General features: G+C 46.7%; 2 protein-coding genes across 6 annotated transcripts; one reads left to right on the forward strand and one right to left on the reverse strand.

The window, feature by feature from the left end:
* Window positions 1-7,446: 7,446 nt before the first annotated feature.
* Window positions 7,447-11,293, reverse strand: Tlnrd1 (talin rod domain containing 1). The gene has a single exon (NM_030705.4). It carries the CDS (start codon window positions 10,171-10,173, stop codon window positions 9,085-9,087), a length of 1,089 nt encoding a protein of 362 aa, NP_109630.1. The 5' UTR covers window positions 10,174-11,293; the 3' UTR covers window positions 7,447-9,084.
* On the forward strand, window positions 10,818-27,263 carry Mesd (mesoderm development LRP chaperone). Of its 5 annotated transcripts, none has more exons than NM_001374090.1 (3): window positions 10,818-11,028; window positions 22,482-22,714; window positions 24,702-27,263. In NM_001374090.1, exons 1-3 carry the CDS (start codon window positions 10,924-10,926, stop codon window positions 24,955-24,957), a joined length of 594 nt encoding a protein of 197 aa, NP_001361019.1. In that variant the 5' UTR covers window positions 10,818-10,923; the 3' UTR covers window positions 24,958-27,263. The 5 variants fall into 5 exon arrangements, 2 of the variants coding, with proteins under 2 accessions (NP_001361019.1, NP_075892.3); NR_164324.1 differs by lacking the exon at window positions 10,818-11,028 and adding an exon at window positions 11,341-11,607; NR_164325.1 differs by lacking the exon at window positions 10,818-11,028 and adding an exon at window positions 16,294-17,133.
* Window positions 27,264-27,759: the final 496 nt, after the last annotated feature.

The raw sequence follows: 27,759 nt of genomic DNA on the forward strand, positions 1-27,759 counted from the left end.
ATGTAAAATTTTTAACAGATGGAAGTTACTGTGTGGGGTCAAGATTCACGCTACAAGATTTACTCTACACTTATCTGTCGGTCGAGTCAGCTCCATCCCAGGCCCTGGCTATAGAAGATTGGAGACACCGCTCCGGAGGTGGGAAAGCACAGTCTGAGATGTGGGAAAGCCAGGGCTGGTTCGGGGGTCCCCAGGCCTGTGATGAGTTCAGGGCCGTGGGGTTCTCAGACTCTTGGACATCCAGGTGCAGCTGGGAGTCACGGAAGAGCAGGGAATGGAGTGTGTAATAAATCTAGGCCCACAGAAGAGGTTGTTACCAGAGCTGAAGAGTGGGGGAGGAAAGAGAGATGTGGGGTGAATAGTCCAAGGAAAGACAGCTTAGCCTATGCAACAGCTTAGAGACCAAAAGATGGAGCTCAGCATCAGAGATGTAGTTTGCAAGGCAGCTCTGAGACTCAACCTTCTGGGAATGTCTTAACCGGGAGTGTAGCCTTTGCCCTCAAATCAGTGGGAGGATTATGGGAAGAACTTTGGCATGGATGAACAAAGACATTTGCATCCTAGAGACCCAAAGGTTCCTGAAAAAGCCAGAAGCCACTTTTGCTCGGGCATCCTCTAAAACCTACGGGACACTACAACAAGTGTTCCATGTTTCTCTATATCTGTTTTGCCTAGGTCAGTTACCAGAACTCAGTGTTCTGTAGAAGCCTAGGAGGAGCTCAAACCAAATGTGTGAGACTCAGGAAAAAAACTCATAGGAATTACCCTCTGAACGGTGATGAAATAACTAGGTCAAAAGCATATTATCTAAAAGAGCAGCAGGACTCCATGTTAGAAATTCACTCACTCACATAGCCAAGTCCTATAATACTAGGCTCTGTCAGAGACAGCCCGTGGTTCATATCTTTCTGTTCCTATTTAGCAGTTGGTGACCTGGACAAGCAGTTTCAGTAGAACATCCTCACCTGAGAGAGCTCTCTGTCCCTCAAAGTGTCGGTTGAAAGCTGACTGTCATAAAGATGGAACAGTGCCAACTGCTATTCTCCTTTCATTAACCAGCTCACTGGAAATCTAGATGGTACCCAGGGATGACGGGATGAAAGAGACATGCCAATCACCTTAGAAGGCTTCCACTCCACCAGCAAGCCCTCACCCTCCCACCCATATGCTTCTTCTATTGTCCCAACCCAGCTCTTGGTGCTCTACAAAGGCAGACAGGCTTAGGATCTATCTGTAGGTAAACGTGTCCTACCAGCACCACACAAGCTCCTGATCTTAAGACCAAGCTAGCATCAAGTGGAGAGGAAGCTCTTCCACTTTCTGTAGATCAGACTTAGTATATTTGAAGAGCTTCACATCAATACAACGTGGAGATTAAAATAGAAAAGGATACCCGGCCCTTGGAATGAACAAGGTACCTATGGCCTCTCTAGAAAACCACCCTTCAGTTAGACAGAAAACAAATCATGAAATTCCCACTCACATGTGGTCATGGACACAGAGGAGGGCAAATCAGTTTCAGCCAGCACCGTTCCTCTTTGGCGGTTAACATAGCCAATATGACTCCAACTAGGAATTATGAGGATTGGAAATAGGCAAAAGGTTATGTGCTTAAGTTGTTCTCCTGTGATCTGATCGGCCTTGCCTATCAACTATATATTCTACGTGATAATCATCTTTGTGTTCCCAGCACCCACTTTCAGTATCCTCAATGTATAGTCAACATCATGAGTCTCTACTGAGTAGCCCTGAACTCCATTATCAGTATCCTTACAACTGCCAGTAGCTCTAATTAATGTCCTCTGCATGGAGTTTGCCAACATGTGTACACATACACATGTACACACACAAATGTTTTTTAATAGTTAATTAGTAAGGTAGAAATTGCAGTTGTTTCTACAGACCATTTGAACTACACTGGGATTTTTATTGTTTTTATTTTATATATTTATGTCTATGGGTATTTTGCCTGCATATATGTCTGTACACCGTGTGCTTGCCTGATGTCCTTGCAGGCCAGAAGAGGACATCATTTCTTCTGGAACATGAGTCATAAATAGCTGTGAGTTTGTGGCAAGGTGTGTGTGTGGTGTGTGTGTGTGTGTGTGTGTGTGTGTGTGTGTGTGTGTGTGTGTGTATGTGTGTGTGTGTGTTGGGGTGTAGTTTCAGCTAGTCCAGACTATACTGAGACTGGCCTTGAACTTCTGATCGTCCTGTCCCAGCCTCCCAAGTACTAGTTTAAAAGTCATGTACCACTTCATAGCTTTAACTACCTATTTTGAAAATCAGTCCTACTTGTGTTTAACACGGCATGAGAAGAAACTGCCAGGAAGCCGTTTAGGAAAATCTGTTTACCAAAATTCTACCCAAAGGAAGATGCTGGCATACTTGCCAGTCAATCTTAGTTACAAAAGTCTCCTCCCTCGCCCTCTTCTGTGGATTTTATTTGTTTGTTTTTATTTTTTGACATAGGGTCTCATGCAGCGAAAGATAGTAACCTTGAACTCCTGGCCTTCCTGTCTCCATCTCCCAAGTGCTAGGATTACAAGTATTTGCCACATTTGGCTGTTTGCCAGTTGATTTTAAAAGAATCTGATGATCACCCAAAGAGAAAAGGTGAAAGGAAAGGGCATAGGTCACCAAAACTGCTCTGGGTTTCCTCCAGTAGCTCTCCGAGGTTTGTCATAAGTCTAGACCTCCTGAAAGCTGTTTGACAGGAGAGAGCCAAGGTAACTGATGAATGACGATTTTGCTTGCTCAGTATTTGCTTAAGTACGGTTCAAAATTTAGGCAGGCTACAGTTCAGTGATAAAGCCTTTGTTTAGCATGCAAAAGGTAATGGGATCACCTACCCACACACAGACACACGAAATTAACGAATTAACGGTTAATAACCTGGGCTATTTACAACAATTTCTGAAGTGATTTGTGCTTGGATAACAAACACCTCATCTTCAACAGTTTGGGAAGTTGGACGCATCCCAAATATATTTCCCTTCCTCTAAAACAGGATTAACTACGTCTCCTCTGTCCTTTCTTTAGCTGAAACTGGATACATGTGTGCTACACATTTAGAATATTACAATAGGGTCAGTTAGTAGACTCAGCAGACAAAGCTTAGCAAGCCTGAACACCCCAGTTCAATGCCCTGGTCTCATATAAAGGTGGAAGGATTCATCATAGTTGTCTTCTTAGTTTCACATATCCTTTGTGACATGTGTACACACACACACACCAAACACATACATTTGAACACATAAAAAATAAATCTTATAAATCCAACTGTAAGTCATAGTTTAAAACTGTGGGGACTGGGTTTGTTTTTCAATTATGATAAAATTCATATTTAACATCTAAGTCTTCCCTAAAGACCCAAAATGTAGTAATTGCAAGATTTTAAGACATACAAAGTTGCAGAGTCTGGATTGGAGGCCTGAAGCTACACAGAACACTTCTTAGAGGACAGAGCAAAGCATCGAGGCACTTGCTGTGTCAGAGCACTCCACGTTAAGGCAAGAATGTCAAGGAAAACCGACGTGAACCTAACATTCAGGGAGGTAGACGGGGTTACTCTGGTGGAGTCCATCACAAGGTCTTCCGCTTCATGGAGTTCACTGTAAATATTTGCTTTAGTTTTTACAACGGGAAAACAGAGGCACAAATGTTTGGAGGACAGACACAGTGAGTAATACCTACCTCCTCCCAAGAGTGCTCTAAGGACCCAAGGACACATTATGAGTGAAAGTGGTCTGTAAACTAAAGACTGAAATAAGGATAGCAAATGCCTCAGTTACCACAGTTCAGAAAAAAGCCAGGACTCAGTCAATGCTACCTCACGTTACCACAGAAGTGTCCCTGGGTAAACGTGAATAGGGCCTCCTGGATAAGGTGCCAAAGAGCAGTTCTTACAAGGCAGGGGGTAGGGCCAGGGTATGACTGAGATCCTGGGTACCCTCTCAGTAATATGTCATGTGAGTAGCAGCTTCTGGTCCCCACACCCACTCATGCCACCATCCCAAGAAGAGTGAGTCTTTTAAAAGGCAACTCTAGCTCTTAAGGTTGATCACCCTATCTTCTGGGTGTATCACATACTGCAGTACAGATTTCCTGCAGTGCATGTTGGAATCGGTCTGTACATACATTGCTTGTGAGTATGTGTTAGAAGCTCAGTAGCCAGGGCTAGAGGCAAAGCTCAGCAGTTAAGAGCACTTATTGATCTCTCAGGAGACCCAGGTTTGCTTCCCAGAATCCACGTGGTGACTCACAAATATCCATAACTCCAGTTCCAGGGGATCCAACGCCCTCTTCTGACCTTCTGAGGCACTAGGCATGCACATAGTACACAGATATGCAAAACTCATACCCATAAATTAAAAAAAAATTATACAAAATAGTAAATAAACTCAGAAGTGAAGTGTTCTTTCTTGGTTGGTCAAAGAGCTCACAGGTTGACTTTTTCTTTTGAATTCACCTTGCACAAGAGATAATATGTAAGAACATAAAGTCAGTTTGCTGGTTTATGTTGTATTGTTTCAGTTTCTTTCCAAAGCATAAAGGGAAGAGAACTCTGTACTTTAGATAAACATGCACACATGTACACAGAGAGAAAGGGGAGGGAGAGATAGAAAGAAAGAGTGCGTGAGAGAGAGAGCTCAATTCTCAAGTTAAAGAGATGGCTCCCAGAGTACTACTACACAATTTTGATGATGTAATTCTCAAACCTGTCTTCTGATCTCCACATGCAAACTGTGGCATGTGCACGGTTGCATCCACACACACATCAGATACACATGAAGCACAACACACATCAGATACACACACACACACCCTCAAAGATCAATCTAAGAGTTCCTCGGGCCTGAGGACATACCTCAGTGGCAGAGCACTTGCTTGCCACATACAAAGACTTAGGTTTAAGCTCACAATGTCCAAGAGAAAAGGACACCAGAGCAAAGGGGAAGCTCATAGAAATGATATAGCCTCCTGACACACAAGGGGTGTATTCTGGATTTAAAGATAAAAAAGAAACCTGCATACTTTATAGGGCAGGGAGGCTCCAACCTGGGCATGCATCAGTCACCTGGAGAGCCTGATACAACACAGAGCAGCTTCTAGTGAACAAAGCTGAGGTGGCATCCAGAATAGTGCTGGTGCTGAAGGTCCTTGGACCACACAGCAGTACTGAGTCCAGAGCAAGGCATCACTCACAGCTGTCTGTATCCTAGTTGGCTCCCACTGCCTTTTGGCCCAGTAAATGGCCATTATAACTTCCACCTACAGGAACTATTTCACTACTTGCTTATGTAATCTTGTTGCAGGCATTTTATTAGTTTCATTTAAAAACCAAAACCAAAACCAAAATACATATATGCCAGGCATTATAGCCTCTGATCTTAATGGGCTCCCTGCTTTGTTAAATTGACCCCAATTCTGTTAAACTGACCTCAATCACAGAGGCCCCTGCTAAAAGCGGCGTTTCCTTATATCTAGACAACTACAGTTTTTGAGCCTTTATCATTGTAGGGGGAAGCAGATCACTCCCAGAAACTTTGCTTAAGCAAATTGGACCAATTAGTCACAGATACCCAAAGTAAATAATCAAGCAAGCGCTGAGAGGATCTGCCCTTAAAACCCAGGTCTCCTTAAGAACTCATTCAGCTACTAGAGTCAAAGGTCAAGCCAGGCAGCAGCCGCAGGCAGAGGTGCTAAGTCTGTGGATTTCTTCTCCAAGTCCTCTCAGTCTCTGTGCACTGCTCAGTTGCTAACTCTGGAGGTCCTCTGTCCAACCCCCGCCATTCTGCCTGTTCACCAGTCACATTCATTCAGAAAAAAAACAGGTGTTCCTGTTAAAATTAGCTGTCTCAAACTGCAAAATATCTCAGACCCCTATACCAGCTTTAAAAGGAAAGTGAAAAATAACTACCATTCAGCCGTTAACTGATGTTTCCAGAATGACAGTCACACACACACACACACACACACACACACACACACACACAGAGAGAGAGAGAGAGAGAGAGAGAGAGAGATTGATTTGCATTCTTACCAAGAACTCAGGATGAATAAGAAAGCCCAAACTTTAAACTGACAAAGAAAGGCTTCTTGTCTTGTTTTGATCTCTTTTCCCCCTGGTCATGCCTGAAAGCCTGCTCTGTCCCATTTCCTTCGGTTGACTGTCATAGACAATGGCTTTTGTTCGGGGAACTTAGCTGGTTTTAGCTGGTTTTCTGTCTTTCTCTTTAGCATGCCTAAGGAGGTTCTTGGCATCTCTTGGTCAGAAAGGACTCTGCATTAAACCTGACTTACAAACCTTGACCCAGAAAAGTCAGAAGAACCCAGGGTTGGACTGAAGTTAGTGGTGGTGAAGCTTAATTTACATATTTATAAAAAGAAGGCTGAGTGGAATGAGGCCGTTCTGATTTTATTTCTGGAACCAGTAACTCTGCTGACCTCATTACAGCCTATTATGAAATAGGTTGATGTACTTCTTTAAAAAAAAAAAAATCAAGGATTATTTAAAAGAGAAGTTTGGCAACTAATATATTGGAAGGAAATTAGAATGCCAAAGACCAGTGCCCAAGTCCCTAACCAGGCACTGCAGACACACACAGAACGGAACTGTGTGCTACTCACTCTGGCTTCTAAAAACCTGCTTGAAAAGACAGAGAAAATTTCAAGGCACCTACTGTCAGACAAACCCCGACCCTTATAAACCAAAAAAAGAAATTAAATATCACATTTCTCAAGGACAGAGATTTTTAACATTCCGCACTCAACCCCTATCACATACACAAGCACTGAGACAACTGTGAGAAACTCTGTGAGAAAGAGCAGTTTCAAATTTAATGTGGAGACTAGCTAGTTAATGTCATGCAAGGAGATAGGGCAAGTCTTTTTGCCTTTTGGCTTGCAGTTTTAAAATTAGTTCTTCAAGGATTAGTTCTTCTGGCTCTTAATTCCTTTCAGTTTACTCTGTGATATCTGCAGACTAAAGGAACCATAGGAAATTTAGACTTTATCATTTGTGTAAACCCAACGAATAGAAATAATTTCCATGTGTACATAGGACTTCTTTTGGCAGCCCTCTTGCCAATCTACCTGCAGCTGATCTAGACTAAACTTTACAAAAGAACTGGGGGGGGGGGGGTAGGAGCATACCCAAGGTCACTTCATTTTACTTTATAACTCTTGCAAGATCTAATTAGAGAAAACAACTGCTCCTTTGACCATTTCTCACTTAATTCCTAATGCATATTTGCTGTGCTGAGACACCAACTGTCTATGCTGGCCTCAGACTTATGGCAAGACTTCGACTTCAGTCTCTGAAGTGTTGAAATGAGAGGTGTGAGCAACAGCCAGGTTTGCTCTGACCATTGAAAATAAAATGTATACACACTATTACTTTAAGTTTTTTTTTTTAGAAAGTGTGGGAAAAATTGATTTTATAAGTTAAATTTCATTTTGCTGCTAACATTTTATGGTGACAACTTTTCAGATCTGTGGGCACTGGAAAGGTTTAAGCACAATAAAACCCCCTGAAAAAGTAAATGATACACTGAAAGCCTACAGGAGTTTTTTGCGCATGTGGCTCATCCAGGTTTCAAGGCTATAGATAAGTTTGTCACTCTATTTAGTAAGAAACTATTCAACAGTGTCTTCAACAAGCCATAAACTCCCCCTTAAAAAGTCCATCCCAAATTTATTTATCTACAGAAAAGCCAAACTACCTCGACATGATTTCAATCAACAAAATACTCTTTCAATACCCAACCAGCCACTTGAATCAAGGTCATAAAAACAAGCCCTCCACTGACAAGCATGCTCTAGAAAGTTCTAAGTCCAGAGGATAGACTCTTTTATCAAACTGCCTAGAACCTTCTATAAAGTCATAGAGATTTCTGGGTTAGGCCTAGCCTCACTGAAGATGCTAAAGGATCAGTTGATACAGTGCTGTTAAGTCCCATGCAAAATTCTGTGAGCTGGCAAGGCAGCACCCCACACAGTATTAGGAAGTACTTTAATCTGAAAATGACAGGCCGAATACAAATCAGATTTCAGTAAGCCTGAACCTATGGCTCATTATAATAGAGAAATGAGTGGAGGACAAAGAGAGCTAGGTTACTTTCCAGAAAAACTAGAGGGAAGAAGACAAAATCCCCACTAACAGTCCTCCCCACTAACAGTCCTCCCCACTAACAGTCCTCCCCACTAACAGTCCTCCCCCACGCACTGCATAGTCCAATCACATTCGATTGCCTTTAAAAATAGATCACATACATTTGTCTTTCTAGGGTGCAAGGATGCTCAGAGGAATAATACCAGAGGGAAAATGGAATTTTAGAGTGGAAATGGTTAGGCACTGGGGATTCACTTGCCAATGGATGTAAACCTTTTTCCCCCCACAGCTCCTTCCCACAGATGGCAGGCGGCATGCACAGTTAGTGAAAAGACAGTAACTGCGAAAAGCCATCTGAGAAACATAACAATTTAATAGATGAAATAAATACTCCAGTACATGCAGGGTAAAAACTTGACATTGGGGGGGGGGGGAAATCACTCTATAGTGTAATTTAAAAAATAAAACACACGCTCACAGTAGCTTTCCCCCCCACTTGCAAATCATATGGCAAAGTCATACTCTTTTTCACACCATGTATACTCTAATTCAACAAAAATAACGACATACAAAAAGGTAGCTACATCCATGTCTAAAGGAGGGAAAACTGAGGTAACCTTTCATTAATTAAAAAGAAGGAAGAAATGAGCCCATGACCTCTTTCCTGCCCAATTGATAACTGAGTTGAGGGGCTCGAGTGTGTAGGGTTAACCCTGCAGCCAGCAGACTACCCATCTTCTCTGTGTCTGAGTCCCTATAGTGGGCTGGTGGACACCCAGGCCCTCTGAGTACTTGATGATTGCATGGCCCTGCCTTCTGGAAAATTCCTCTTGAGCATTTAACATGAGGGAGGGGATCACCTATGGATTCTTTGGTATAAATGGAGAGGGGAGGGGTTAAGTGTCTTCCTTTAGCCTGGGGTGGAAAACAGGTATAGGGGCTGGGGTGGGGGTGGAGCGTGGGGAGTGCTAATTCACAGAATTGGAATTCACTGGCGGTAAAGTCCTGGGTGAAGACCTTTCCCTTAAAGCCTGAGATAGCAGGGTGCAGCCTTCAGACACGGCGCAGGCCGAGTTCCTCAGCCTCTCCCTGTGGTCCGACATCTTGGCGCTCCCATCTGGGTGCTGCGCCAGATCCCTGAGGCACTGGGTCAAGAGCACGCAGGCCGACACCACACTCATGGCACCTCCCAGGATGGCGGTCTGCACCGCCTTGCCCTCAGTGCTCACGGCAGCTGCGCGACCCAGGAATTGAGGCTCGGTGGCAAAGCCCACCAAAGCGCTCACCGCCTGCACCAAGGGCCCACTGAAGAGCGCGCAACGACTGCGGGCCAGCTCGCTGGGTGCCGCCTTCACTTCGCGTACGCATGCTAACAGCGCGGATGCACTTGTGCTCATGCACTTGACGCCCAGCTTGAACTGTTCGCGAGAGAAGCGGTCCCGTGACTTGTCACTGGCCAGGGCGCACGCATCCGTCAGGAACTTGAGGTTTCGAGACAGGCCCTGCGACACCTCCAGCAACAGCTGTGGGGTCATGTCCGCCAGTGGGGTGGCTCGCAGCACAGCACAGCCTTGTTCTACCTCGTGGCGGCAGCGTGTCACACGGTAGCGGTCCACAAGGCCTGGCTGTGCAGGTTGAGCGCCCGGTGTGGCCACGGCTGCCAGGTAGGCCGCATGTGCAGAACACTCGGTCAGCGACACCACCAAGTCGCCCAGTTCCACAAGACTGTCTCCCGCCTCTCCGAAGCGGCCCATGTTGAGCTGGCTCTGCACGTCGTGGGTGAGGATGGACAGCCCCTTAGTGCGCGCGATGATGGTGTCCCGGCACTGCTCGAAGGACTCCGCACCAGCGCCAGGGGAGGCGGGGCCTTCGAAGAGCACCGGCCGCGCCTCGCTAGACAGCAGCAGCAGGTCGGCCACCAGCTGCATCTTGCCCTTGCAGTGATCACAGATAGATACCAGCCTCTTCCGCGGCTGCGAGCTGGCCCCGCCGACGGCGCTCCCAGGAGCCGGAGAAGCCGCCTCGCCAGTGGGCTTCCCGGCGCTGCCGCTAGCCATCGCGCCCAGGGGGCACTGGCATGCCGCTGGGGAGCCCGCTACCACCGCCGCCGCGACTCAGCTGGCCAGGGCCGCGCTGCCTTCCGCGCACCATCATGCCACCCACCGCGGCGGGCACAGAGATCCGGGTGGCGGCGGCCGGTGGCCGGGCGTCGCAGGGCGGGCCCAAGCCCGCGGCAAGCTCTTCGGGGCGCTGTGTAGCTCGCGGGAACCGTGAGCCGGGGCACGGCAGACTCCTAGTCCGCGCCCCTCTTCACTAGCCTACCAGAAAAGTCCCCGCTGCCGGGCTGTCGCCACCTTCCTGGGCATGGCCGGCCGGGCCGCCGGAGCGGAGAGGGCGGGACGGGGAGGCTGGGAGTTGTCCTTCCTTCCTTCCTTCCTTTGAAATCAAAATCCTCTGCTCCTAGAGGAGCGCGGGCGGCGGCCCCGGCAGGCTTTGCTGTCAGCCGCTGCGCTGCGGCTATCCGGCTCAGCAGCGCACGTGGGCTTCAGGGGCGGCGACCCCGCCAGACGGTACAGGCTGGCGACGGCGGCCGGAGCTGACGCCCGGGGGCGCGCGGCCGCATCTCCTGCTCCGGCTCTTAGGGCGCTGGGCGGCCACTGGGCCGAGGGCGTGGCTGGCTCTGTGGCGGCCGCGCGGAGTCAGTCGGGCGGGAGGCTGCAACGCAGGGTGCTGGGCGGCCGCGCCTTCCCGCCTGGCGGTTCAGAGTGCGCGGCCCGGCGCCGCGGCGGCACGCCCTCCCCTCCTGAATGGCCTGCGGCCGGCGACCGGCTGTCGTGGAGATTCCATCTGTGTTTCCCCGCAGAGCCCGCGGGCCCCGCGCATCCGACGCCCCAGGGTGGTCGGCTCAGAAGGTGAGCGCGGCGTCGCGGAGGCCGACCCGGGCCCGGACTCCTGCCATGTTTGTCAACCAGCAACTTCCGAGCGACCTCCGAGCAACTGAAAGGAAGGGAGGAGACCGCAGGCCAGGGGACACCCGCCTGCCCGCGCACGGTTGCAGTTTTCGCCTCCTGGCGTCCGCCTCGCCCCCGGCTCGCCGCCGCCACCTCGGCCGTAACCTCCCCGGAGCCTATAGGAATCTTTTGTGTGGCGTCACCGCCTTTCGTTTAAATCCCGCTTCCTCCTCTCGCCCTTCCTCCCGCCCCCTCCGCCGATCCCGGATGCTTGCGCGATGCGCTGCTCCTCCCCCGGGAAGCTGGGGGCCGTGGGAGGACGCCGCGCCCAGCCCCGACGCTGCGGCCCTGGGGCCGGTGGTCCCTGCATCCGGAGAGGCTGGGAAGCGTGTGTGGTGGGGAAGGCCCGCCCTCGCTCCGCGCCCAGGCGCTGTGTATACCCTGGGGACACCGGGGCGCAGCCGCTAGTGGCCTTACGTAAGCTCTCAGCATGCCCCAGGACTCGATGCTTCCTCCCTGCCGAGGGAGCTAGTGTAAAAGGTGATCTGTTTTGCTTGCTTGGGGAGGATGCCACTCATTACTCCCGGGATCTCCCCACCGCCTCCGGATTCCAGTCACCTCTGAGATTCGATGACTTTTGCAAGCCCTCCTCCGCCCTTTGTTGTGTTGGACCCTCTCCTGTGGGTGGGTTTCCGTGAAACAGTGAAAAGGAGCTCTGATCACGCTTGAGTCCCCACAGCTTGTTTGACTCAGTGATAGACCCTCCCTGAGGTTGGTCTTACCCCCCCCCCCCCCAGCCGTTTAGGAGTTGTGTGACCTTGGGCAAGTTTTCTCTCCCAAGTTACTGTAGTCAGGTAGTGTATGGTGACCTCGGTTCCAGCTGGCTAGAATTCCAATGTGCCTTGATCAGCAGTTCGCCCTTTCCTGACTCCATCTATATAATGGAATAATAGCAACCATTGTTAAGTAAAGAGCCAGTCTCTGGAGGTAAACACTGTTATCTCTGGGTTACAGGCTGGGAAACTGGTGGCCCAGATGGCTCCCCGCCCTGTAACGAGGAATTAAACGGAGGACCTTGAGCTACTGTACTTTTTATTTATTAATTTAACTGTGCAGACAGGCTTTGAACTTCTGGCGATCCTCCTTCAGGGTCTGTAGTTGGTGATTGTAGGCCTGTGCCATAGGGCTTTGTGGCCAGGTGGACTAAGTGACTCCCTAGGCTCTTAACAACAGCAGTGGCTAAAAGAGAAGGTCCCCTAAACCCACTGGCCACACCCACTCCCTTTCTTTGTGCAGACCTTGTCTGCCAGAAACTCCTGGAACACCTGGGCCTCCTCCCAGTAAAGCACTCTCTCAAGAGCCCTGAAGTCTTCTGCTGGTGCCCAGCACTGCCAGTGTGTGCTCAGCCAATGGAAATGTTTGTTCTTCTGTCTCTTCGTAGGACCTCCACGTCCTACATTTTTAAGCCAGTTATAAGTGTTATTTATAAGTTGGATGGCCTCAAATTTATCGTCCAAACCCCAATAGTTTACAGAATAAATTATGAGTCAAGTTATTAATATAAGTTAATGAGGAACAACCGGTAAAAACCTGGATAGCCGCCCTACTCATAATCAAAAATAATAATTAAAAAAAAATGCCCTTGCAGATGCTTTAGATTTTAGGTGAACCAACTGTCTCTGCAAACTGAAGCCAGTAAAACCAATGGCTCTCTTAACAAGAATTCTATAGGGCTACTTCCTCCCTGGTAACCCAGGAATAGCAGTGAATCCTAAAAAATAGTTTCCTTAACTCTGAGAACCTAAGAGAGGGACCAGTAAGATAGCTCAGCAGGCAAAGGTGCCTGCCACCAAGGCTTCGTTTTTCAGATAGTGTCACTCTTCCTAAACTGATCTTTCCAGGTTCTTTCTTGTTTACCTCCTGCCATTGTTCACTTACAGCTCAAACGCTGGGTGTCTACCATGTGCCAGCCCTTGTTCAAGGCACTGCGCTTACACTATAGATTGTAATAGAGCAGCCTCTGCTTGTGAAGATAAGAGTCCCGGAAGGGAAGGTTCACAAATAAGTGCTCCCAGTTACTGTTTACTCAGTAAAAGCACAGGACAAAAATGGACAGCAGATCAACCACTGCATACTAGCCGGGCAGTGATGGCGCACGCCTTTAATCCCAGCACTTGGGAGGCAGAAGCAGGCAGATTTCTGAGTTCAAGGACAGCCTGGTCTACAGAGTGAGTTCCAGGACAGCCAGAGCTACACAGAGAAACCCTGTCTCAAAAAACCAAACCAAACAAACAAAGTACTGCATACTAAGTGTTTAGGTCATGTTAGGCAGAATTATGCATTCTGATCAGTGCTAGGGAAATCGAGGTGACCTGCAAACCAAAGCAGTGGAAACCAAATCTAAGATCTCCCTGTTCCTTCTCACCTTGCTCTTCCTGTCACTGCTGGATGGGTAGGGGGTTGGGAGGTTTTTTTTGAGGGGGGAGGTACTGTGCCCAGCACCATCCACCTTCAGAAAAGTTTCATCTTCCCTGACACACTACCTGTGAAATAACATCTCTCCATTCTCTCTTCTAGTCTCTGGCCATTACCAACTTCATCCGTGAACTTGATGATTTGAAGCACTCCGTTCTTTTGTGTCTGTCTTATTTCATTAAGCATAATGTCATTGAGGTTAATCAGTGCGATAACGTATCAGAATGTCCTTTTTATAGGAAATAATATTCACTTGTATGAACTTTAGACATTCATGGTATACCCCCAGAATTTGTGGACAAGCAACCAAGCTGTCTGTGGTATACAGTGCCACCCAGTGGTTGGTAAGGAGCAGTCTTGGCCATATCATAACTTTGGACTTGGGTTTCTTGGTTTTATGTTTGTGCTCACAGGTGGACAGTGGTCTCAGATGATCTTTCTTACACATTTGCAGACACCTTGGTTCATTCTCCTTGAGTATCGGCCTTGGCCAGGTGTGGTGTCACACACTAGCACTTGGGAGATAGAGGCAGCAGGATCAGGAATTCTAGATCATCTGCCAGCCAATGTAAGGAGTTTAAAGCAACCAGGGCTAGGCGAGACCTAGCCTAAAATCATCAACAACAAATAACACTTCTCCTGGAGAAGAACAATTTACAACTGAAGGATGCGGTCCCATCCCCTTTATATTATTCATCACAGTTGGTACATAAGAGCTCCTTACTGGCTAGAGTGCAGAATCACCATGGAATAAGACTATCCTCCATAGTTGGTATATTCTCTAGCCCTCTGACACATCCTGATCCTGTCCAGTAACACACTTGGGGCAAGACTTTGGCTTTCAGTTTCTTATCTTCTCTGTTGCTTCTATAGTGAGCAAGGAAGCTGTGCACAGGCCCAGTGAAGACACTGACACAAATGCTGGAGTATTCAGCTTCTAGTATCTAGGAGAGTGAGGATTTCCTCCAATTGTTTCCCAGGGTATCCTATGATGTTACTATTGCTATAAGCCTCACTGGTACCATAGTAAGGCTGCTTGCACAAGATGATCGTTTCATAGCCTATTCCACCAGCCAGTGGGAAAAAATATGAATCCCAGGACTTAGGGACCATAGGCAGCCAACACTAACCATTCCTGGTCACGATGATACCTGGTGGTCAGTACTTACAGATTAACTCAGGCTGTTGCTGCCTCACACGCAGCTTCTCTGGACCTTTAGACACACTTGGGCATGGCTGTCCCTCATTTCTACTGTGCTGTTTGCAGAACCTGGTTGAGGCCATTGCCATACTGTTTGGGACTACTAGCTTTGCTCCCTCCACAATTCTGTTAACCTGTGAAGAACAGAGGCAGTATCTATGCCCCCATCCGAGTGCCTTGTATAGTCGCCAGACAGTGTTAATAGAATCCATTTGTCAGACTGTCCCACAATTCGGTTCTTTTTATTTTAAAGATTATATGTAAGTAGCTGTCTTCAGACACCCCAGAAGAGGGCATCAGATCTCATTACGGATGGTTGTGAGCCACCATGTGGTTGCTGGGATTTGAACTCAGGACCTTCAAAAGAGCAGTCAGTGCTCTTAACCATTAAGCTATCTCTTCAGCCCCCTATAATTCGATTCTTAAAGGGTTAATGTTTGGCTCCTACCAGGTCCTAGGGCTCATTGATGACAGTGTCATTCAGGTTTTGGATATTGCTCATGCAAGGTTTCAGGTAGTGTTAGAAGGTGTTGTTCTCACTCCTTAGCTGTGGAGAATGTAGGCCAGCATGAACCCAGGCTCATGTTCTCATTAAACTTAGGATGCACTTTGGCCTGAGTATTTAACTCAGAGCCTGGCCCCTCGTTTAGGCACTGAACACAGTTTTATGTCCAGCCCCTCTTCAACAGCTCTATACTGCACTGCCTCAGACCTGGTTCAAATTCCAGGGCCATCTGAGTTCTCCTGGCTCTAGCTAGACCTTGAAACTATTTTCTATATGGCTACTAGTGTTGTTATGCTGTAAGCCTCGCTGGTGGTGCCATGGTAGACATCAGGGAAGAAAGTGTCCTGGATTCCTGGGTCCATATTTTCATTCCATGGCTATACCATATATCTGACCACATTTGAATAATTCCAACACTTAAAACAAACATAGGGGCAAGATCTGGGGAGATGGCTCAGTGGGTAAAGCCCTTGCTGAGCAAGTATGGGGATCAAAGTTTGGGTTCCTAGGATCTACATAAAGCTGGGTGGACCAGCCCTCAAGGAGACAGGAAAGGAAATCTCTGTAGTAAGCTATCTAGCCAGATGAGTAGAAATGGTAAACTCCCGGTTCAAAGAAAATAACCTGCTTTATTATATTACTAAGTGGAAAACAGTGAAGGGAGACACTAGATATTAATCTCTGGCCTTCACATGAATATCACAGAAAGAGAGAGAGAGAGAGAGAGAGAGAGAGAGAGAGAGAGAGAGAGAGAGAAGAAATAAGTACAGACTAAGTACAGACATTTACTACCATGGCCCCTTTAGCTCCTAACCTGGAATCTGTAGCGTGTACTGTAGATGGCTTAGCCCGTCTGCTATTGCAAACCCTCCTGTATGATACCAAGGACTTCAAGTTCACCTTCCTGTCAATGTCTCACCTGCCTAACAGTAAGTCATTAGACAAAGAAGGTTCTTCAGTGTTCCAAAACACCAAAATATACTTAGTCTGTCAAATGTTGAAAATGTAGTTGCTCCAAATGTTTTCAGATCAATGGAGTGGGAGCCAGATGTGTTTCCTCCTCAGATGACAGTCAGTAGCCCTGGAACTTCTGACTTGTTTTAACAATTGTGGTACAATACTTAAAAAAGAAAAGAAAAGAAAAACCTTTTTATTTTTCTGTAACTAGATATTTCAGGCCAAGAAAACCAGCATTTTTTTTTTTTCTAAACCTTACCTTGGCAGTTGGCAGAATGAATGACCAGGGTGACCCCGCCCTGCAGAGCACATGATCTGCCACAGCTGTGCATGTTTTTTAGCATGACTGTGCCAGGACAGAGCTCCAAGCCACGGGGTGGAGCAATGTGCCCCTGGGAGAAGGCTCATGACATTTCCCTTATGATTTCAAAAAAGAAGAGAAAAAAGTTCTTTTTCTTTTCTTATGAGTTGTTTCTGTATAACGTCAACAGAAAATGTCCTTGTGTTTATTCATATCCATGTATGAATATGGAAAAAATCAGCTACGTTACTACAGTGGGAATAAATGCACACCACATTTGACCTTAGAGTGAAGGTCAATAAGGCTCACGTTGCTAGTTAGCTCTTTTCTTAACCTCCACTTTATGCTTTTCCTAACAAGCCTAAATTTATTTGAGATGGTAGCAAAGACAGCTAAATAATTACTCCCAGTCCCTCTCAGAGAGGTAGCTCAATGAGACCAGAAAGGCTGTGCACAATTCCCTAATAGGATGCTCGTCCCTCAGCTTGACTTATTTCCCATTTCCTTTGATTGGAATGCCATCTGATGGTTGGAGTACCAATAGCCATCCTGGAACTTTTGATGACCTTGAGGATAGAAACTCCAGACCTTTGTGATGGGGCCATATGACAAAGAAGGCTGGATAAGGTAGGACACTCCTTTTTTTTTTTTTTTTTTTTTTTTTTTTTTTGAGACAGGGTTTCTCTGTGTAGCCCTGGCTGTCCTGGAACTTACTTTGTAGACCAGGCTGGCCTCGAACTCAGAAATCCGCCTGCCTCGGCCTCCTCCCAAGTGCTGGGACTAAAGGCGTGTGCCACCATGCCCAGCTGAACCCAGGACATTCTTAACACTCAATTTCCACCCACTTCTGAGAAAGAAGTATCAGTCATAAGAAAGACTTTTACTTAAACATTTTGTAAAGGATTTGCACTATATGAAACCTATTAACGATATCCATCCAAAGTATAGAGAAAAAGACAGGGAAAATAGTAATATAATAATGACCATGAGAGAAAAAACAAAAACACTGGTGTACTAGTGAAGAATGGTTGTGGTGGCACATGCCTCCAATCCAACACTTGGGAGGCAGAGTCAGGCAGACCTCTGAATTCTAGGTCAGCTTGGTTTACAGAGTGAGTTCCAGGTTAGCCAGGGAAACCCAGTCTTGAGAAAACAAACAAGACAAAAAACACCCACAAAGCAAAAAACCAAAAACTAAAAAACAGTAAAGGAATGAAACACTCAAGAACCCAAGGCCAGGCGTGGTGGCGCACGCCTTTAATCACAGCACTCAGGAGGCAGAGGCAGGCAGATTTCTGAGTTTGAGGCCAGCCTGGTCTACAAAGTGAGTTCCAGGACAGCCAGGGCTATAAAGAGAAACCCTGTCTCGCAAAAACCAAAAAAAAAAAAAAAAAAAAAAAAAAAAGAACCCAAGTATGCTTAGTAATTAACACAGTATGCTGATATAAACATTGAAAACCCATTCTTGAGATACATTTGTAAATATAGAAATAAATTGTATGCATTATGTGGCACTTTGGGGTCAGTACTTAAGGTATAGTTTTTGAATATTTTCCAACTACACCAAGGTTTCATGTCTTATGATATAATTTGAAATTTTAAAGAAATCAGATCTGCCACTTAAAGCTTAGGAAACTTTAAAGTATCTCTGACCCCAAGTATTTTAATTTTGAAGATCTTAGTGGTCAAAATCTTGTAAAATAGAAAATAAAATTAGGGTGGTTTTGTCCTATAGGTTAAAGCCACAGTGGTAGATGAAAATCAGAAGAGACAGGAACTATTTTAAACAATAAAAATGGTTATCAATTAAATGGGTTTTTTTTTCCAGTTTAATTGACAGTGATATTGAAAGAATGGTGGGTCGAAAATCATCCGTGGAGCAGAATAACAATAGACCCTATAATTACAGTCTTCGAGAAAAGTTGCCCTAGCTGTCCTTAGCTTTTCAGCAGGCGGTTTGTTCTTGCTAGAAATTACTAGGGAGCGTAGTTGAATGTCAACACCCTGAAAAGGGCCTCAGGGTCAAGGTAGTTTGCATATCTTCCAACTCATTCATTTCATAGGCTTCGAGGACTCTGTCACTGAAACCCTGAGGGAACTTTCAGACCCTGGCTAGAGAATGAGAGACAAAAGGGCTGACTTCTAACAAAACCCCCAAATAGTGGAGAAAGCACAGTTGGGCAGGACCCAGCTAGAGTAGATTGTTTGGCCAGGCCAAGGGGCGGAGCTCGCGGGGCGGAGCCTGGCAAGGGGAGGAACCAGGAGGAAGAACCCTTGGTCCCCAGCCAGGTGAGCTCCCAGAGCTATGGGGCGGAGTCTGGTGAGGAGGCGGTACCCTAGGGGCGGAGTCAGGAGACCGTGGCTGAGGGGTGGAGTCAAGTGGTGAAAGGCTCGATGACGGGGAGGAGCCTGAGGTTGGGAGCCCCAAGGGAATGCAGTTGTGGGCGGAGCCAAGGGGGTCGGAGCTACCGGATGAGGTCCGGACAGGAGGAACCAGAACGAGGCGGGGTGCGGTAGGCTACGGACTCCTCGGAGGCGGAGCCATTGGGACTTGAGTCCGCGAGGGTGGGACGGGGTCAAGTACTGGGTTTAGTTCTGCGCAGAACACGCTTAGGGACTGGATTGGAAGGCCGGGGGCGGGGTGGGGGCGAGGCCCCGGCGTCCGGACTCCGCACGCTGTCTGCGCAGGCTCATTGTGCCTTACGCTGGGCAGTCCGTTACGCTAGGCTGCTAACATGGCTGCCTCCAGGTGGCTGCGCGCGGTTCTACTGTTTCTGTGTGCCTCGGACCTTCTGTTGCTCCCTCCTCCTAATGCCTACGCGGCGGACACTCCGGGCGAGGCCACCCCACCTCCACGGAAAAAGAAGGACATCCGCGATTACAACGATGCCGACATGGCGCGACTTCTGGAGCAGTGGGAGGTCTGTGTCGCCTGCACACTTCTGAGCATCTCCCATACAGATCCCTTTTCTCCTAACCCTTACCCTCTCGGACATTTGACCTTCTGACTTTTGTCCCCTGATCCCGCTCGCTGCCCTCTGAGGGTCTTTCTTGAAATGTCTCCCAGTACCCGTTGACTCCCGCGTCTCTCTTCATTCCACCACGGCTCAGGCCTCTCGCCCAGTGTCTTTCGCTATCATGGCTCCTCAGCCACTCCAGTCAGCACTTGGACTCTCACCAGTCAAGCCCTACTTTCCTTGCTATGTCGCAGGGGTCTCTACATTGATCTTGGTGGTTTGTGAGCCGCGAACAGGGAGCGAGCGCTCCTGAAGAGCATTCCCTCCTTCCTCCTCCTGTTCTGGAGTGAATGGGTTCTAAAGGTGGTCTCTCAACTTTTTTTTAGCTTTGATAGAGATCTTTCCAAATATAGAGGGTTTCCGACTTCTTTTGGTGTATATTCCTGCTGGGGCTTTTGTAATTTCTTGGGTGGGTTTATTTTACTGGTAAAGGGAACTAAGGCATATCTCATATGCAACTCAGGTTTTTCATTGATGGGAGTAGTGGACTTGTTTTGTGAGAGGCCGAATTCTGGTCTGTTACTTGATTGCATTTGGGGTATGCAAAAGGTTCTAAGGAGGGATTCCTGATCAAAAGTACACTGCAGCCCTTGATTGTACTGTCGTATTTGATTGGCACAGCTGATGGAAAGGAATCACACACATAGCTATATTCACTGTGTAAGGTTCTCTGCCAGAGAACTTTTCAGAGTTTGTTTCCAATGCTGATTTTTTTTTTAACTTGTGGCTAACTATATTGTTGGAAGGAGGTAAGACTTTTGGGCATACATTTAAAATATCCACCTGTTGGATTTGACTTAAAAAGGGGGGACTCCTGTTGTTGTTCTCTGTACCCAACAGAAGAATTGGAGTAGTGGGGCCATGGTAGTGCAAGGTTGTAATTCCAGCACTTAAGAGACTAGTGGAGGAGGCTAGCCTTAGTTAAACCTGGGCTACATAGTAAATTTCAAACTGGTTTGGGCTCCACTGTGAGATTCTGGAAAGAAAATTTGGAGTAGATTTGAGTGGGTATGACTCCTTTCAATTTCCAACTGTCCTTTTTGGACTCTAGTAAATAATGCCTTTTAACCTGCTAAAGTGAACCTTGCCTTGTGAGAGGCCTAGCCATGGACAGTGCTCAGACCCCGAGGAAGAGGAGGTCACAGAGATGAGCAAGACATCTGTCAGAACAAGGGGGTAGGAAATAACCCTCGTAAACAGAAACAGAAATGGTTGGATCTTATAAAGAGGAAGTGTTGTGTGGGAATGTCAGAGGGCAACAGGGAGCAGGTTTGATTTTAGACAGGACAGGAGAGTATTCTAGTCTATTAGAGAGATGTGTACTGAGCTGAACAGCAGAGACCAACAGAATAACATTCCCTGCATTTAATACAAACACACTTGTGAATGTGGTCTAGTAGAGATCTCTGTGCCTATATATGTACCTCAGCATGCATATGAAGGTCCAAGAACAAGTTGGATGTAGTTGGTCATTTCTTTCCTTCTACCATGTGGGCCCTGGGGATTAAACTCAGGTCATCATATCTGCCAAGGCAAGCGCCTTGCCCACCAAGCCAACTTACCATCCCCTTTGGGGATTATTTATTTCTGTCTGTTGTGTACGTTCTTCCATTTATTAGTTATTCCATTTATTAACTATTTATTGATATTCTACTGATATTCTTTTTCTTTCTTTATGTTAATATGGACTTAGAGAATTATAAATCCTCACTACTATTTTGATGTTCATATTATTCCAGATTTGGCCCTAGAACTGCTTCAGGTTGTTGTCCATGGCATTCTGACTTGTTATATGAGTGATTCTTGCTGAGGCAAAAAAGATATTTAAGGCTTCACTTTTTGTTTTCCATAGGGTGACTAGTCTTTTCTTCAAGAAACCTCTGTCTTAATATTTTTATCTACCCACTCATCCAGGTACCTCTCAAATCAATGTGCCTGCATTTCCAGCCTGTACCCACAGGGTGCTCTCTTCCTGCTTCCATGTGGCATTTTTCCCCAAGTGAGGAATCTGCTATAGTCATCCTTCGCATGTGTACACTTTTGCTCCTTCCTAAAATTCACAGGTGTTTTCAGGATTGCTAGGACACACCACTACATAGAAGAAGTATGGGGGTTGAACATTTGCATGCAGTGAATTGTGGGTTTTAAGGATGCAACATGAGGAGTTTGTTTGTTTTGCTCTGCTGGAAGCAAGGACTCAGGACCCTGGGGTTGCTAGACATGACCTCTGTCTCTGATAACCTACACTTTATTGAAATACAGAACGGAGTGAGTCCTGGGATCACAGACCATCACACCGAAAGGTTCCTTTGTGTTCTTTCTCAGTCAGACCCATCTCATATCCTCCCAGAAGCAATCAGTGTTCTAATTCCTGTCCCCCCACATTATTTTTACTTGTTCTTGATACCTTAAATAAATGGGATTGTATAATATGTCTTTCTTTTATGCCTGGCACCTGTTATTTTAACAAAAGAAAATTGCCTTAGTGGTGTTGGCAATTTACCTCAAGGCCTCATCCTGAATGACATGTACTCTACCACTAAGCCATATCTCCAGGCGTGTTTGTAGGTAAGGTCTTGCTAAATTGCTTAAGTTGGCCTTGAATTCTCACTTTCTCCTTGAGATCACTGGGAGTCACTGAGAGTACAACCCTCAGCCGTTATACTTGTATTTGAGATCTGTTGTATGTGTATTTGATTTTCATTGCTAGGTAGCATCTATAACCACACCAGAATGTGGCTGTTTTTATAATCTAAATTGAGATTAAATTGGGAATAGGAACATTATGGAAACCTATGTGATGCAGGACCCCTAAGTATTGTCAAGGGGGATATCCTTGGACATTTTGTTTGTGTAGTAGTTTGGTGGTGTGCCCCTGCGTCTGACATCCTGGGCAGAACCTGTGCAAGTGCAGAGAGCGTCTCTGATGACAGGTTAATGCTCCCTCTCTCCTGACAGAAAGATGATGACATAGAAGAAGGAGACCTTCCAGAACACAAGAGACCCTCAGCACCTATCGACTTCTCAAAGCTAGACCCAGGCAAACCTGAGAGCATCTTGAAAATGACAAAGAAAGGGAAGACTCTGATGATGTTTGTCACCGTGTCTGGGAACCCCACCGAGAAGGAGACAGAGGAGATCACCAGCCTGTGGCAGGGTAGCCTGTTCAACGCCAACTATGACGTTCAGAGGTAAAGACCCCAAGCTATAGTAGGTCATTTTTGTGGGCATTTGGGGTTTATATTTGATTTTTCACTATAGCTCTGGCCATTTAGTCCAGATGGCCTCACTCCTCACACTTAAAAAGATCCTCTCACCTCTGCCTCTAGCACTGGGATTGCAGCTTTGGCCACATCACCTGGATGTGTGCTGGGGCTGAAGCAGGGTGTCTGTTTTGGCAGTCTTTCCAAGGACCTTGGGCCTTTCCTGTCTATGAATCCTTTTATTTAATTTTTTTTTCTTGAAACATTGGTTTACTTGTTTGTTTATTGGCCAAAATTAGTATGTTTGTTTTAATATCTTGTCTTGGAAATTTGGCTTGTCTTTTATCTCTTTAACCTTTGCTTCATCAGAATAAAAATGGCATTGCTTAGTCTCTTTGAAGAATGAATGAGTTCCAGTTCCATGGTTCATGGTGTAGCTGTGCTGACACATGTGGTTGTAACACGTGGTTAATAAAACGAATGTGAACAAGTCTGTGTTCAAAGGCCATATGATCTTAAAGTTTGAAATCTCAAAATATGAAAGGTTCTACTTTATATATTTTATACAGTATATTTTTTATCATATTCACCATCCTCTACCCCCTTCTAAATCTGTCCTTCCCACCCTCACCTCCCTACCCATCCAACTGAGTTTTGGTTTTTCGGGGTTTTTTTTTATAGCCTATTTTTTCTGTTTAACAATAGTTCCAAAAACCCAAGTCTTTAGTATCTTAATTGAGGAAGTAAGAAAGTGATAAGAAAGAACGGAAGGAGTTGCTAAGAATGCTCTCTGTAACTCCCATCAGATATCTTGGTGGTGACTGTTCTCTGATGGTCTGCTGCTTAGGAGCACAGCATCATGCCTTGTGGGCACGCTTTTATGTGTCACCCAGACCCATGCCATTGCTTTCTTCTTCCTGGGCACTAATGTATGGGGATACACTGAGTGCTTGTTGCTGACCTTGGAGGTTAGGATTTCTGTCTGCTTCCCTTGGATCTTTGTGGGCCCTTGAGGAGGAGTCTTGTAGGACCTGTTCCATGCAGTGGCTTTTAGCCTTCTCATCAAAGCCAGTTTGAGACTTCAGAACATAAAACGTGGCTTGGCACAGTGAGTGGCATATACCTGTAAACTCAGCACTTGGGAGATGAAGGCAGGAGGATCTGAAGTTCAAGGTCATCCCCTTAGGAAGTCATACTGGGCTATGTGAGAACACTTAGCAGGAAACAAACAAAAACCATGTCTTAGTCAGGGCTTCTATTCCTGGACGAAACATCATGACCAAGAAGCAAATTGGGGAGGAAAGGGTTTATTCAGCTTACACTTCCATACTGCTGTTCATCACCAAGGAAGTCAGGACTGGAACTCAAGCAGGTCAGGAAGCAGGAGCTGATGCAGAGGCCATGGAGGGATGTTCCATACTGGCTTGCTTCCCCTGGCTTGCTCAGCCTGCTCTCTTATAGAACCCAAGACTACCAGCCCAGAGATGGTCCCACCCACAAGGGGACCTCCCCCCTTGATCACTAATTGAGGAAATGCCTTACAGCTGGATCTCATGGAGGCATTTCCTCAACTGAAGCTCCTTTCTCTGTGATAACTCCAGCTGTGTCAAGTTGACACAAAACTAGCCAGTACAAACCATAAGACATAGATGGAAATGACATTTCATGTTAAAGATAAAAATGGGAATTTCTCACCTCTGCAGCACACCTGTGTCCCTTGCAGCTCCCTAAGGAGTTTGTCATTTATAATCTCTTCACAGCGTCATTTATGTATGCTTCAGGACCATCAAGCATCTGCTTCTGTCTTGATCTTAGCAGGATGCTTGTTTAGAGCTCAGTGAACATTAAAGTCAGCAGCCACTTGGCCCAAGGCAGAACAGTTCAGCATTTGGGTGGAATTGAAATGTAGGCCTCCCAGCCTTCTCTGACCCCAGGCACCTCACTTACATTGCTAACTGCTGGCTTCTCTGGCTAGGTTCATCGTGGGATCCGACCGCGCCATCTTCATGCTCCGGGATGGGAGCTATGCCTGGGAGATCAAGGACTTTTTGGTCAGTCAAGACCGGTGTGCTGAAGTCACTCTAGAGGGACAGATGTATCCTGGCAAAGGAGGAGGAAGCAAGGAGAAAAATAAAACAAAGCCAGAGAAGGCTAAAAAGAAGGAGGGAGATCCCAAACCACGTGCTTCCAAGGAAGACAATCGAGCTGGGAGCAGAAGAGAAGACCTTTAGCAGGTGGCAAGCTTCCCGCCAGGTAGGCAGGACCAGATAGCCCCTCGCAGACTGGTGGGGCAGGTGGTGCAGGAAACTGCATAGCAGATGACATTCTCATGTCCTCTAGAAATGGTCTGTGTATGACCATCTGGTCAATATCACAGTTACCGTATAAAAGGCTTCCCATGTGAAGGCAGGATTTGTGATTGGTAGTGGACTGGCAAGTCATGTCTACTGTGGCTTCACCTGACTTTGGAAACTTGATGTTTTGTACCTTTTATTTCTCTTGAGTCCATGACACCCCCAGAGTACCACTCCCTCCTCAGTGCACCTGCTGTGGTCCCATGGCCTGTTGTATCTGTGTATTACAAGCTCAAGTCAGACAAGCCTTGAGAAGCTTCAACTTGACTGAAGCGCGGGTATTGATTGTTCAGTGAGTGAAGATAACTGTGCCGTATGGGCAGTGCTGTGTTCAGTGAGTGAAGATAACTGTGCCGTATGAGCAGTGCTGTGTTCAGTGAGTGAAGATAACTGTGTCGTATGAGCAGTGCTGTGTTCAGTGAGTGAAGATAACTGTGCCGTATGAGCAGTGCTGTGCGCCCAGGATCTGGACAGCAAACTCGTTATGCAGAGTGGGCAGATTCACGACAGTGCCGTCCAGAACTTCTCATCGGTTCTGGGGAATCTTTGTCTCCCCGTCTCCTGGAGTTGAAGAGGGAATGCGCTTGTTCATCGTGTGAGGAAAGAAGGATGCTTCCACTGAGGGCCCACGTTCTGCATAGCCCAACAACTATAAAGTTGGCGAGGAGGGACCAGCAGAGTCTTGCATAGGAGTGGACCTCATCTACAGTATTTCTAAGCGGTTTCCTTTGATGAAGTGCCTAAACTTGTGCTTTTGTATGGTACTCTCATGATGTGCTGCTGTTCACATCTGTTTCTGCTGTTCATAGGTTGAAGCTTCGCTAAAAGAACATTTCTATGAGGATGCCATTTTTAAGAACTCACATTCTTTTAAAACCTCAGTTGTGGTTTGAAATTCGAAATAGTACATGTACACGTACCCGGCTAGAAATTGTCACTGTTAAGAGTGTCACAGTGTGAAGAATTGCCCTACCCTGCTGCCAGTACTTTGTCCCAGTGAAGCTACTGTTGGTCATTGGTTTTTCAAAAATAAAGTACAATTACCAGCTTCCAGTGATAGGTATATTCTGTCCTCCAGTGATGGGTATATTCTGTCCTCCAGTTGGTTTCCGTTCATGTTTCTCTTACCAAGCCACACCTCCCTCCCCAGCTCAGGGCGTCCTGGACACAACCTGCTGAGCCTCTTCAAAAAGAAGCTTTTTTTGGTCCTCGCACCTTGTGACTTGTGATGATCTGCTGCTGTCCTGTTTGAGGGTGCTGCCAATCTAGGAGAAGCTGGGACAGGGCACTCATCCTTTTGGTATCTGTGGGCCCAGCAAATCTGAAACAAGCCCCGTTCCTGGGGTTTTTCTGTTTTCACATGGGGCAGTTGATTGGCTACTGTCATGTCTAGCCATGATGCTCTTTTCTCAGGGCTGCCGTTTCCTTCTGGAAGCCTTCATGATGCTGACACGGGACTGTCATGGCTTTGAGTGTGGTGTGCAGCCTCTTCACCAGGTTCATGCATCACCTGTGATGTAGTTGTCACTGGTGGGTTCTGAGGACAGTGCAGGCATGGCAGGAATGACTGACTGTGAGGAGAAAGGAAGAAATGCATAATGCAGTGAACTGAATGGGCAGAGCTTTGTTGGGAGGTCAAGGGAGTTCCCTTTGCAAAGGCCCTGAGGCTAGAAGTAGTAGACAAGGGTGCTCTTGGAGGCCCCTGAGGAGTCTGGACTGGGGAGTGAGGACTCTAGGAGGCTGTTGGAATTTTGAGTGCCTCAGGGATTTTGCGTAGTACTGACAGGAGAGCTTCTCCGGACTCAGGCCTTTAGTCAGTCTCTCGGGTTTACAGGCAGAGAGGCTTGAAGCAGCCTTCGGTTCATGCTTTCTGCTGTTTCTGATTTCTGGCTGTGTATTCTGAGCTGGGATAAACAGATTCTCCTCTCCAAACACTTATTTGCTACTAGAAACGAAATTGGCACATTAAGCCTCCTTTTATTACAGTTCAAGAATTTGAACTCCAGATTGATCGATTTACCCTCCCTGATTTTTGACAGTCCCTAAACTGCCTCGTGTTGTCACATTTCTTCAAATTCTTGGGTTCGAGTTTCTAAAGCACAAGAAGCCAGGAGGCCCTACTGCTGCTTTTTATGAGTCAAATCAAGTAGAATGAAAGTCTATTAAAGTCACTTGTACCCAGACTACAGATTCCTTATAGTGGTACTAAGGAGGAAAAGCAGGTATGGTGTTGAATGCCTGTAATCCCAGTGTTTGGGAGGGAGAGATGGGAGGATCAGCCAGGCCAGGTTACTTAGTTGCAGGATAGCCTCAGCTACGTCTGAAACTCACGCTCCCCATGCTCCCCCCCCCCCAAAATAACCCCCAAAACAAAAAGGACTAAATGCAAAAGAAACTAGTCACAATTCTTGGTGTATGGCCTTTTCTTCAGAGGAGCCCTCTTAGCCTCCTCCATAAAATTACCAGCAGGGAAGGCTAACACTGCCATCATTGCACTGTAGTCTCCTGTTCTCAGGAGGACGGCCCCTGTTACAGCAACTGCAGGGGCATCTGGACAGCACAACTGCTTCAGTCCAGTGTCCCCTGGGACCACTGGCTTCTAGCTCTCTTTCAAGTGAGGACAGTCTGCTCCTTGGCCAGCCATCTGTCCATGGGGAAGCTACCTCAGGGCTCCTGGGA

Source organism: Mus musculus, chromosome 7 (assembly GCF_000001635.26).
Source record: "Mus musculus strain C57BL/6J chromosome 7, GRCm38.p6 C57BL/6J".
In the NCBI taxonomy this organism is placed as follows: domain Eukaryota; kingdom Metazoa; phylum Chordata; class Mammalia; order Rodentia; family Muridae; genus Mus; species Mus musculus.